This window comes from Gaeumannomyces tritici (genome assembly GCF_000145635.1).
Source record: "Gaeumannomyces tritici R3-111a-1 unplaced genomic scaffold supercont2.57, whole genome shotgun sequence".
Lineage (NCBI taxonomy): Eukaryota > Fungi > Ascomycota > Sordariomycetes > Magnaporthales > Magnaporthaceae > Gaeumannomyces > Gaeumannomyces tritici.
Window position 1 is genome coordinate 2,995 of NW_008804601.1, and position 11,296 is coordinate 14,290.

Here is an 11,296-nt window from a genome sequence, read left to right on the forward strand (position 1 = left end):
CGATAGGCTCACGGCGATGTGATGGTTGGCAAGCCCCCCCCCCCCCTGCCCCACATTTTCCCTGTCGACTGGGAGGTTCGGCGCCGAGGAAAGAAAGGCGGGCGGGCGCGCGCACACATACTACATACAGCATCTGCCCCAAACGCGTGGCCGTCTTTTGTTGGCGGCTGCAGATGCCCATCTTGGCATTGCCATGGCAGGGCGGCCGGCAAAGATAAAGTAGGAAGGCAGGCATCCAGCTCACCGGCCACGTCCAGCCAAGCCGGCCAGCAGACGCCGCACACAACGGCAGGGGAGCTCGAAACATGGGCCCGTGGTTTGCTGACGAGAAGTGACGGCCCCGGAGTGCAGGCAGGGGTGGGGGGGACAACTTCCCTCCCCTGAGGTAACAGTTCCAACCGCCTCCCATGTCCATATCGTCCGCCCCACACACGCACGTCCAATATCCGTTGTCCGGTGGGTTTTTATATCCGTTCGTATTAGGGAGGGAGTACGATGGTCCTCTCCTCTCATAGAGGATCCCCTCATATGAGGTGGCTGCCGGGAAACAGACCTTGGGGATGCTGAGAATATTGACATTTTGGTACTCTTCCCCCCTCCCCCCTCTCGCCCATCTCTGAAATTCATGCACACCTGTGCACTGGCAGAGATCAACGCTCGGCCCCTTGGCCTCCTACCAGCCATGCGTCCAGGCAGGGCCGGGGTGGAGGCGTGTGGTAGGGACCTGGCAATCCAACTCGGTGGCGCCCCTCCCCCCTCCCCCTCCCCAGAGCAGATCCCATGTCCGCGCGCGCGCGTGTGCGCTTCGGAGAAACAACAGAAACAACAGAAACAACGAAACCAAGCAGGGCGCGACCGACTCGCAGACGTCGGGGACGGGAGACATGGTCCGGGCGGGTGGCTCGGCTGGGCGCTGGCTGACAAAGCGGACGGATGGACCTCGGCACGCTATTGATAGCTGGGCAGGGGGGAGTAGTAATAGTATAGTAATAGCAAGCCACAAATATATGGGCAAGCGTCTGTCTCCGTCTCCGATTATCCGGCGACAGGCCCTTTGAGCGCACGGGGGATATGCAAAGTCCTACATATACGCACATACGAACGCATATGATGAGGGATGTCAACCTAGCTACTTACACCTAGGTAATATTTACTCCGAGTGGGGCGGCAAAGCCTAGACACGAGGGCAGGCGGGCCGGCAAGGGGGTGTGTATGGGATGAGTGTGGGTGTGTGTGTGATAGGTAATATTTCTTGGGACTGGCCGTCACGCAAGAGCTGCAGCACCCCAAAATACACACAGGGACTATAAGCAAGGGTTGGCCGGCTATCTCAGCTGGGCTACCCCGAAGTAGTTGCCGTTCTGGATTCAACACCCACCACCCGCCGACCTTGATCACATCGCGGGCGCGTAGGAATTGTTGAAGCGTCGACAAAGATTACAAACAGGGTCACAGCCCGTGCCGCTCTCGGCACCACACCCAGCCCACCGGCCGGGCAGGACAAGGGATGCGGAGCAGGAAGAGGAGGGGAGGGGAGGGGAGGGGAGGGGGTGATGGGTGACGGCTGCGTCTCGCTTCCCCTGCAGAGAAGGCCTCACACCCCTCCCTCCCTCTCCCCCATGTAAATGTGCTGGTGCTGGTGCTGACCCTCTCTCCCTCTCTCCATTGCGGCACGGCCTGGTACTTTTAGTCGTCCCGCTTGCAACCCGCCCTCGCTTTTGTGTCTTCGTTTCTACTCGACGTCAAGACTTGGCGGCGGCCCCGGCAGGCGCCGCGGGAGGGCGGGTCGCCGCAGCTCTTCATGTAGAGATTTCCCTAGCTCCCAGAGATGGACAGGGGCAGCTGGGCGGGGAGGGGCCTGTCTGCCTGCCTGCCGCCGGGAGGAGCAGTTGCTGTTGAGGACACCAGACTTTGATGTGACTGAAACTTGATGTGACTGACACGCGCGTGCCTTTTGGGATTTGTCCCGGGTGCCTGGGACGCTTCTGGGCCAGCAGGCGACGTGGCATTGTTGTCGCACACAACAAGCACAAACACACATCAGCCCTTCATCCTCCCCCATGTCAGGCAACATTCAGGGCAGGGGGATGTCTCTGGCACGACGAGAAGAGAAAAAAGAGTCAGGAAGCTCGCAAATAAAACGGGGGCATTATAAATGGGGCATTATGCGCACACGCCCCCACAGGCCTACCCGTTGTAGCCCACAGCGGGCAGCCAACAGTCGACCTGCAGAAGGGGGCCTGTGCGGATCTGGCTGAAATCGAAGTTGCAGCAGGGGAACCACAAAATCGGACCGCGCAGCCTGCGTACCTGCCAACCTGGCCTTGCTTCCCTGCCGCTGGAGTGGGGGCCCGTCAGGGGGCCCATCAATGGGTCGTGTGGGTGCGTGCGCCAACTGCTGGTGGACTTGGCTTGATTTATTGGCATGTTTATTTTTTTCTTTTTCTTTTTTCTTTGTCTCTGCTTCTCTGTCTTGTTGTGCGGGAACGGGATTGTGAGGAAACAAGTACCAAGCCCACTTGACTTTACCCCAAATATAGAAATACAAATCACAGACAAAGACCCCCCTTACGTATAGTACCCACCCCTCCAGCCAAGGGTGACGTCCACTTCTCCATTGACAGCGGGCTCAAATCTCGCTGCATCTCAAATCTCGCTGCATCTCAAAGGGAGAAATTCAAAGGGAGAAATATCATCCTAACCAGTAGCACATGTCCGTGCGCCCGCCTCGGCTTGAGCCTCGTGCCGCTATGTACCTACCTGCTCACGTGCTGCCAACCAGGTACATAGGGAGAGGTACCTAGGGAGAAGTACCCATGTTGCCTACCTACAGCACTAGGCCTTGGTCGTGACCATTCTCGTTGCATGGCGGTTTGGCCGCGACGGCCTCAGGAGCTATCCGGCTGCGTCGAATATATACTGGATTTTTTTTTTCTTCTTCTTCTTCTTCTTCTTCTTCTTCTTCTTCTTCTGTTGTCAACATGCCCACCTCGCCCACACCCGTCCCACGTCCCACGTCCCACGATGCAACAAGAAACCGCTTATCATCATAGAGTTCTCTACTGTAGACGGGCAGTCGCTCTTCCGAGTTGCGGAAAAGAGGTATTCTAGCCGTGCTAAACTAGCGAGGCTGACATCTAACTTTGGCCCCCGGGCTTCGCTAGTCGAGACCCGCCTTTAGTGGGTGCGGGGGAGCCGGGGCTTCTAGCACAGAGTTTGGGTCTTCGTTGTGGCACGAGACCCATGTCATGGCCATGACATGGCCATGACGCCGAAGCCACAATCCCTCCACTAGGACGGCAGGGCCTCCTCGTCCTCGCCATGCCCGCATCTTGCCTTGATCGCTCGGCCTTCTTAGTTCGCATATCGGCCCGGGTGGCGGGCCGCGGCCCTTGGACGGCTCGCTTCGAAGCGGCGGCCTAGACAAAGTTCCAGCATCCGCCAAAACCTCTAGGACGGGACGGTCGATATCTGGCAGCAAGGCCGGCAGCAAAGTCGGCAACCAGGCAATCTTGGGCCGCCAATCCTCTTCCCCAAAGCCGCCTCACCATCTGCTGCCCTATAAGGTTCAGCATGTGCGTTCCGATTTGGGCTTTCTCTCCTGTGCCCTCTGAAGTTGTAGTCCTCCTGACTGCTGGTTGATGCTGGTCCCGTCTGTCGAGCACCTCTCGAGCACCTCAGACGCAGAGCCGGGGCCAGGTCGGACACTCTTGATCGGCCAAGAGGCTGCCATGTCTCCGTTACAAAACCCCCTCATCCCGCGGCTTGCCCCCAGGGCAGCCCTGAGCTCGTCAGCGGCTGTACACGAATCCGAAGTCACGAGCTTGTGTATGGTGATTGTATCGGCACTATCGATCCTTGGCGCAGCATTCATAACCGCGAGCTTCTTGGTACGAACTCATGTCCATACTCGAAATGATGGACTGAGGAGTCTCAGCGTGCTAATCTCTATCGCCCTTTCTTGGCGTACAGTTCCTCCCAAATTTCAGATCTTTCCGCCATCAACTTATTTTGTAAGCCAAATCATGACGCCAGCTGTTATTCTATCCGAGCCGACGCGGAGATCAAAGTCTGACATACTTTTCAGTGGCCTGGGTGTTGTTGATCTCCTGAGGGCAGTCAACACCTTGATGTCGTCCTCGTTAGACCTGGCACACAATGAACTGGACGCTCCGGGGCAGATGGTGTTCTGCGCCGTCAATGGCTTTGCCAACGAGGTTTTTGTTGTACAGCAGGACTATTGGGTTCTCCTGATCGCAATATACACATATATCATCCTGACCGACATCCCACACGCCAGCGCCTGGATCCAGAGTCACCAAGTAGCCATCATGTCCTTGCCATGGCTATTGTCCCTCGTATGGGCCTGGATCGGGCTCAGGTGAGCGGAGGCTATCAGAGCATTGGCAGCAGTGAGTCCGCGGTCTTTCCTCTACACCATCTTGCGCGCTTGTGGCTAGGCTAACCTCCAGACGGCACCTCACCTTGCTTCGCTTAGTATGCTGGTTTGCCGACGACAAGTCCAGGCTTTTGGTGAATTTCATTCCACGATGGATCATCATCTCGGTCATCCTAGGTCTCTATCTTCGAATATATTTCTTCTTGAGCCGCTCCGCGCGCTTGGCTGGGGGACGATCCGAGGATTGCTGCAGCGGTGGCGACCACAAGCCGGCACGCCACAGCTTCTCCAGGGGGCATGGCCAATGCACAAGGGGGGACCAATGCACAAAGGGTCACACGAAGCTGAAGAAGACGGCTCGCATGATGATGCAGTATCCCTTCGTGTACGCGCTCGTGTGGGTGGTCCCCACGGCTACCCGCATCTATCATGCCGCAACCGGTCGACAGGCGCCTCTCGCTCTTCGCACAGTCGACCTGGTAAGCTCTCCCTCCCCTCCGCCCCCGGCCGGGCAGGAACAAGACGAGAAGAGAAAGAAAAAAAAGACTCGAGGCTGACTTGAAGCAAACCCAAGTGCTGCGTGGTCTCCACCGGCTTCATAAACGCCATCACCTACGGCGTGAACGAGGCCGCTCTGGGGTCCTGGCGCAACTCCTTCTCGCGCGGGCCGTACCACCTCCCCGACGCCGCGAACCGGCCAAACTCGATCCTCCTGCGCCCCAGGGGCTCCCAGTCGTCCGCCCGGCCGGCGGCAACCCCCGAAAGGCTGACGGCCGACTCGCACCAGGACCTTGACGGCGGCAGCGGCGGCGGCGGCGGCGGCGGCGGCGGCGTTGATGACAAGACCAATCGCCCGAGGCCCGTTTCGGAGGACAGGCAGACGGTGCAGCTTCCTAGGCCCGAGCCAGCCTGCCAGAGGCCCTTTCCCGTCCGACCCGCGGTCAGGATCACTGATATCGCACACTTGCCGGAGGAATACACTCGGTCCTAGGCCTAGGCTACTGCTGGCCGCGAAGAGGCAACTTTGATCGTTTTGTGTTGTTTATCATGGTCATGTCGTTTTGCTTGTCCGCTGGCGTTATCGGGATAGAGGATCAAATTTCTAGGTCTGGACCCGGGGTCTATATACGCGTTTGCTCATGCCTCTCGTCTATCGTGTATTCGTCTATACATGGAAGTACGTAGCTACCCAAGTAGTGCTATCCAAACGCATATCTTTGATAGTACACTTGACGTACCTGCGATGCCACGCCGTCCATCACGCGGCTAACCGCTAGCCTCACCCGCACGCTGCCATCCTTGGCTTCGATAGTACAGCTAAATAAACCCAGACACAAGCTATATGCGTATCTTGATCATCCCAGAGCCCCGGCCGTGCCGCCGGACTTTCCAGGACCATTCTGGGGCATGGTCTAAGCCTTGACGGTCCCCGCCTCTTTCCCACGGGACCGTTCCTCCCAGTTCAGCCCGATATCTCCGACCCGAGCCTGCCGACCCCCTCCACCGTGTCCCGTAGGGCGTCTTGGTCTTTGCCATGGAGGAGCTGGCCGCGGGGAGGCCTCGCACTCTGTAGTCGGAATCGGCATGGCGGCAGGCCAGTCGGTTGGTTGGTAGTCTGAAAGCTGACCTCGCAAACTTGGCGGGGAACCAGCTCTGGTGGGGGGTATTCCGGAGTTAACGATGGGCGCGACTTACGGACTTTGCGGCTGGTGAATTCATCGGCAAAACGGGACAGCCCGTTCGACGTACGTTCTTGGCCCTCGGATGGGGGCTGATCAACTATAAAACGAGTGTTGCCCAGTTAGATGCTGCGTGGTCCCGTTACTCTCGTGTATATCTTCTTTACTCAAGACCAAAAATCCCCGATTCATCCAAGCACCTCCCTCTCTCACCAACTACCATCTCTGAGAAGGTCGCCGTACTACATGTCCATGGTCGAGGGCAAGATCAGCTCCTGCTGCCTCACGGGCTTCGAGTGGGACGGCACCCCGACGGGCCGGACCGAGAAGCTGGGCGGCAGCGACGTCTACGTCGCGGGCGCCAACGCCGAGGCCGGGGTGCTGCTGGTGCACGACCTCTTCGGCTGGACCTTTGGGAACCTGAGCCTGCTGGCCGACCAGGTGGCGCGCGAGGCCGACGTGACCGTCTACATACCGGACCTGTTCGGCGGCGAGGCGCTGCCGCCGGACCTCGCCGCCGCCGGCCGCTTCCGGGACCTCGACCTGCCGGGCTTCATGGCCCGCAACGGCAGGGCGAGCCGCGAGCCCGAGCTGTTCGCCTGCGCGCGCGCCATCAGGGCCGAGAGGGGCCACTCGCGCGTCGGCATGTTTGTAAGTGAAGCGAGGTGTTGTTATTTTCCTATTTGGAAGAGAGAGAGCTTGGCTGGCCAAGGAGTCGTGTTAGTAGAAGGCTAAAGTAACTTCTAGACTTCCGATAGGGGTACTGCTATGGCGGGTGAGTGTGTCCGGACTTTGGTCCGGACCGTGGAGTGAATCTTGTCCCCCCCTTTCAGCGCGCCCCCTTTTTTCTAACCTGCGGCGCCCGCGGCCGCCGCGATATAGCTGGGCTGGCCTCCGCCTCGGGAGCAGAGGAGCACAGGGCCGCGCCGCTGGTCGACTGCATCTCGATCGGGCACCCGAGCCTGGCGACGGAGAGGGACTTTGACGAGGTCGCGGTGCCGGTGCAGATCCTCGCCCACCCCGAGCGCGACCCCGCCTTCACGCCCGAGCTGAAGCTCCACGCCTTCCGGGCCATGATCAAGAAAGGGGGTCCGGTTCGAGTACCTGCACCTCCCGGGGGGTCGAGCACGGCTGCCTGGTCCGCGGGAAGCAGGACGAGCCGGGCGAGCGCGAGGCCATGGTGGCTGGCAAGGACGCCGTCGTGGCCTGGCTGGTGGCTCACCTGCACAAGGCGGATGCGTAAGGGGTGCAAGGGGGACAAGGAGGAGGCCGAGATACTTAGAAGGAACAAGGGAGGATTGTTCTGGAAGACTAAGGAGGCTCGAGGGGGAAACTGGTGACCGTCTAGCACGAGGGAGAGACAAAGAGATATAAGAAGAAGGTCCTAGTATAAGTTTCTCTCACCATGCGGCCACGGGTCCGTCCGTGCGCACATCCTCCTAGACGCCCCTATTTGCCCGCCCAACATCAGTTCCCTCTCAGATCCGCGTTGCATGTCCTAGGGCCAACCTCGAATTTCCCCCAAGTGCTCTGCTGTGGCATCTCTGTGGCTAACCCCCAACCAGTCCCCGCCCGGGTCCTCAGGCGGTTGCGGGCAAAGAGGGAAAAATCTGTGGCAATATAAAAATCCCCCCTCCCCTCCATCTCTACACCTCGACCACATCCAATTCCTCAACCTTTACATACAACTCTCGCGAGCAACCATCAACAACACAATCGACACTGCCGCACATAACAACCATCTGCATCATCTTGATCATCCCCCTCAAACCTGCACAAACCACACAACCCTTCGGGCGGCATCAACGGCGTCTATCATCTTCAACCTCACTCACTCGTCTTTTCGCCGTCTTTGACGCACACCTCCTTCCCATCCACATTCACAGAAGCACACATCTCAACCGTCACAATGGCTGCTGCTGAGACTCCCAAGAAGGCCGGCGGCCGCGCTGCCACCTCCCCCAGAGACGATGCCAAGCTCACCGAGCGCGAGATCGAGATCCTATCCAAGGCTTGGACGTGCATGCGCAACCAGCCAGAGGTGAGTATTTCTTTTGTTATTTACTCACCATTTCTGCATTTCCCCTCCATCTGCCAATTTTCAACCCTCCATCTCGAGTCAATATCAAAACCCGCCACATCTCTGGCTCTCCCTCATCGTCGGCCACACAGCTGACCATTGGCCCAACACGCCCGCGCCAAACCGACAGATTGACATGAACAAGCTCGCCGACGCGCTCGGGATGACCAACGTCGGAAGCGCCACCAACGCCTGGGGCCGCATCAAGAAGAAGCTCTTCAGCGGCATCCCGGCCGCCGCCGGCGGCGGCAGCGGCTCCGTCACCGCCACGGCGACCCGGAAGCGCAAGTCGCCCGCCAAGGCGACGGCCGCCGACGACGGCCGGGACGACGAGGACGAAGCCGCCGCCGCTGGCGAGACCCCGGCCAAGAAGCGCAAGGCCGGCCGGCCCCGCAAGAACCTCCCCCACGCCAAGGTCAAGAGCGACGCCGGCGCCAGCGAGGAGGCCGATGCCGCCGCCGCCGCCGCCGCCCGCCCCGGTCGCGAGGATGACGACCAAGTCAAGGACGAACCAAAGCCCGAGGAGGATGAGGAGGACCCGAAGAAGCCCGCCAAGGGCTCGGTTGCCGGCTTCAAGGCCGCCAACCGCGAGGTCGACATGTCCGGCTCGGCCTAAGGGCCACCACACACCACACACACGACGCCAGCAATCTTGGCCTCACTTGCAGCCCCCCCTCATAAGCAGCATGACCTTCGTTTCCAAGATTCTACCCACCCATTTTATCATCTATACCCCCCCTCGCATCTTTCGGCGACCAAGCCCCAATCACTCCAACTTTTCTCACCCGCCATTTTCTTTCCAACATCCGTGTTGCGGTGGGCATCATCACCTGCCTTCGGATTTTGTTGTTGCTTGGCGATGGCTATTGTCGTTTTCCACGGGGCTCCTCCAAGTTTATTCTCTCTTCTGCGTTTTTGCCATGATTTCCCTCGGAATCACCACGTTCTATCAAGGAGGGTAACTTGGGCTGGGCCTCTGGGATTAAAGGCTGTTTGGGCGGATTTGCCCCCCTGGGACACACATTTCACGGAGCGGCGTGTCCGTGGGGCTGTCCAGCACTACCACTAATCACATTCAGCCCTTGTTTGGTCCTTCTCTTATGTTTTATTCTTATGGTACTGCTGCTTGGGGTGGAAGGCGGAGGAATCACAGAAAAGAATCTCTAGACTACCATCGTACCTAGGTAGATCCCAAAACAAAAACACACGCCTTCGTCTACTTCTAAAATGTGCTCTTGAAATGCACAAACCGCTGAGCCATTCATCGAACACAGCTAATACGTTCCTCTGTTCATGTTTCCGCCATTTGCTGAGATGGAACAAAGCCTGGGCTCTGGGCGTTTGGCTTCCATATGGAGCTCACGAGCAGCCTATTGAGAACAGCCGAAAAGGGGGGGCACTCCCACCACAAAAAGATGGCCGTATTCCATGAGGTCCCAAACATTAGGTAGAATTGTTAGTGCCATAAGCTTTCCTATTTTTGTTTTTATTTTCCCCCGTTGCTATTCCTACTGTTATTCCTGCTTTTATCCCTTCTTTTTATTTTTATTTTTTGTTTCTGTTCTTATACGTATCCCTGTTTCCGTTTCTCGAAGGAACTGCCATCTTTTCGTGGTGGGCGTGGGGGAAAAGAGGTGTGAATTTGTGAGCTTGGAAGTTGGAAGGGTCCGCAACGTTGGCTGGCTGGGGTTGTGCTCGTCCAAACCGTTTGTGTCAAGCTCGACACACCTCATTCGCACATCCCCATTTACACTCGCCAGCTTACCGATGTTTGAAGGCGCCTGATTGACCTGGCCGGCTAGGTTATCACGATGTTTATATTTTTTTTTGGCCTTATTCCCGTTGTTTCTATTTCTTTCGCTTCACGGTCGCATTGTTGCTGGGGCTCGATGCCCCAACCGAGTTACCCCACAGGCACTGTCCCATACAATCTCCACTCCGAGACATGTGGTTCATCGAATACAACAGCCGCGATGGTCTAGTGGTATGATTCTCGCTTAGGGCACACCCTGAGTTGATCGATTGGGCAACTAATCGATCCACAATTTGCGAGAGGTCCCGGGTTCAATCCCCGGTTGCGGCCTTGACTTTTGCATTTTTGCGCGCTGCTTTTTTTTTGCTCCTCCATACATACGATACATACATCATACATACATACACATAATAACTCAAACAATACATTAATAATTGACTGTCCGTCGGTGGCAAGGTTTTCTTTCTCTATTTGGCTTTTGAGAACAACGGGTGAACAAATACACAACCATAGAAGGCGACTTGCTTTGTATGAATAGCATCGTGCATGGGAACCACCCTACACTTCATTGAAGGGAACCCCGTATATTCATACCATGCGGCATGGAATGGCCATAGGGTTGACTGCGAGCTGCCCACGGCCGAGTCAACTGATACTAATATTACATTGACAAAATCGCGCTTCGTTTTATAAGAAATAAAGCCCGAAACCCCCCTTCCGAGATATAACCATTCCCCTAACCCCGTAGCCTCAAAGTATCAAGCGAGTGTGTCGTATCCAAGCCAGAGACAAAAATATCAAGTTGAAAAAAATCGGGTTACACGGCAGCTCCCGGGGCTGGGTCCCGGGAACGCAGCCGGAGGCGCCGGGGAGCTTAGGACGACTCGGTCCAAAAGGCCGAGTTGCTGTACTCGTAGGCGAAGCAGTTGGGGTTGGGCCCGTTGTTCTGCAGGTAGATCATGGAGGCGCCGTTGATGCCGATCGTGGAGCCGCTCGTCGTCTTGGCCTCGCAGGTCTGGAACCAGACGTCCTGGAAGCGGCCAAAGGGCGTCTGGTTGCCGTTAACCTTGAAGTTCTCCACGATCCACTCGGCGTCGATGCGGCAGAGCGGCGACCCGTTGCTCAGGCTGACCTGGACCGCCGTCACGGGGGCCGTCGGCGCCAGGCTCAGGTTCTCGACCAGGCTGTTTGAGGTGGCAACGACTGTTAGGGCACCGAACACAAGGCCAGTCTGGCAGCGGTTTTCCGGTTTGGGGGTGTTGAACTTACATGGTGGCCTGCGAACTCGAGGTTGCCGTGATCGTCACGCGGATCATGTCGTCGGGATGGGCTGCGAAAGAGAGAAATCAGTCAGCTATATCCCAGGCGTTTAAAGGTCCCCCCCC

General features: G+C 57.6%; 5 protein-coding genes and 1 non-coding gene across 6 annotated transcripts; 4 read left to right on the forward strand and 2 right to left on the reverse strand.

The window, feature by feature from the left end:
* Positions 1-1,792: 1,792 nt before the first annotated feature.
* On the reverse strand, positions 1,793-2,867 carry GGTG_13812 (hypothetical protein; the record flags this gene model as incomplete). Its single annotated transcript, XM_009231733.1, has 3 exons — positions 1,793-2,093; positions 2,192-2,338; positions 2,761-2,867. 3 exons carry the CDS (start codon positions 2,865-2,867, stop codon positions 2,075-2,077), a joined length of 273 nt encoding a protein of 90 aa, XP_009229997.1. The 3' UTR covers positions 1,793-2,074.
* Positions 2,868-3,821: 954 nt separating this feature from the next.
* GGTG_13813 (hypothetical protein) lies at positions 3,822-5,608 on the forward strand. The gene is made up of 5 exons (XM_009231734.1): positions 3,822-3,890; positions 3,973-4,013; positions 4,088-4,412; positions 4,499-4,878; positions 4,974-5,608. Exons 3-5 carry the CDS (start codon positions 4,343-4,345, stop codon positions 5,388-5,390), a joined length of 867 nt encoding a protein of 288 aa, XP_009229998.1. The 5' UTR covers positions 3,822-3,890; positions 3,973-4,013; positions 4,088-4,342; the 3' UTR covers positions 5,391-5,608.
* Positions 5,609-6,259: 651 nt separating this feature from the next.
* GGTG_13814 (hypothetical protein) lies at positions 6,260-7,321 on the forward strand (the record flags this gene model as incomplete). The annotated part of the gene is made up of 3 exons (XM_009231735.1): positions 6,260-6,729; positions 6,912-7,172; positions 7,232-7,321. The coding sequence occupies exons 1-3, from the start codon at positions 6,325-6,327 to the stop codon at positions 7,319-7,321; spliced, it is 756 nt and encodes a 251-aa protein (XP_009229999.1). The 5' UTR covers positions 6,260-6,324.
* Positions 7,322-7,987: 666 nt separating this feature from the next.
* GGTG_13815 (hypothetical protein) lies at positions 7,988-8,784 on the forward strand (the record flags this gene model as incomplete). Its single annotated transcript, XM_009231736.1, has 2 exons — positions 7,988-8,119; positions 8,289-8,784. The coding sequence occupies 2 exons, from the start codon at positions 7,988-7,990 to the stop codon at positions 8,772-8,774; spliced, it is 618 nt and encodes a 205-aa protein (XP_009230000.1). The 3' UTR covers positions 8,775-8,784.
* Positions 8,785-10,125: 1,341 nt separating this feature from the next.
* GGTG_20265 lies at positions 10,126-10,241 on the forward strand. The gene has a single exon. It is a non-coding gene; the product is annotated as a tRNA-Pro (tRNA).
* A 241-nt stretch (positions 10,242-10,482) lies between these two features.
* GGTG_13816 (hypothetical protein) lies at positions 10,483-11,244 on the reverse strand. The gene is made up of 2 exons (XM_009231737.1): positions 11,181-11,244; positions 10,483-11,095 (listed from the first exon to the last, which is right to left on the reverse strand). The coding sequence occupies exons 1-2, from the start codon at positions 11,225-11,227 to the stop codon at positions 10,786-10,788; spliced, it is 357 nt and encodes a 118-aa protein (XP_009230001.1). The 5' UTR covers positions 11,228-11,244; the 3' UTR covers positions 10,483-10,785.
* Positions 11,245-11,296: the final 52 nt, after the last annotated feature.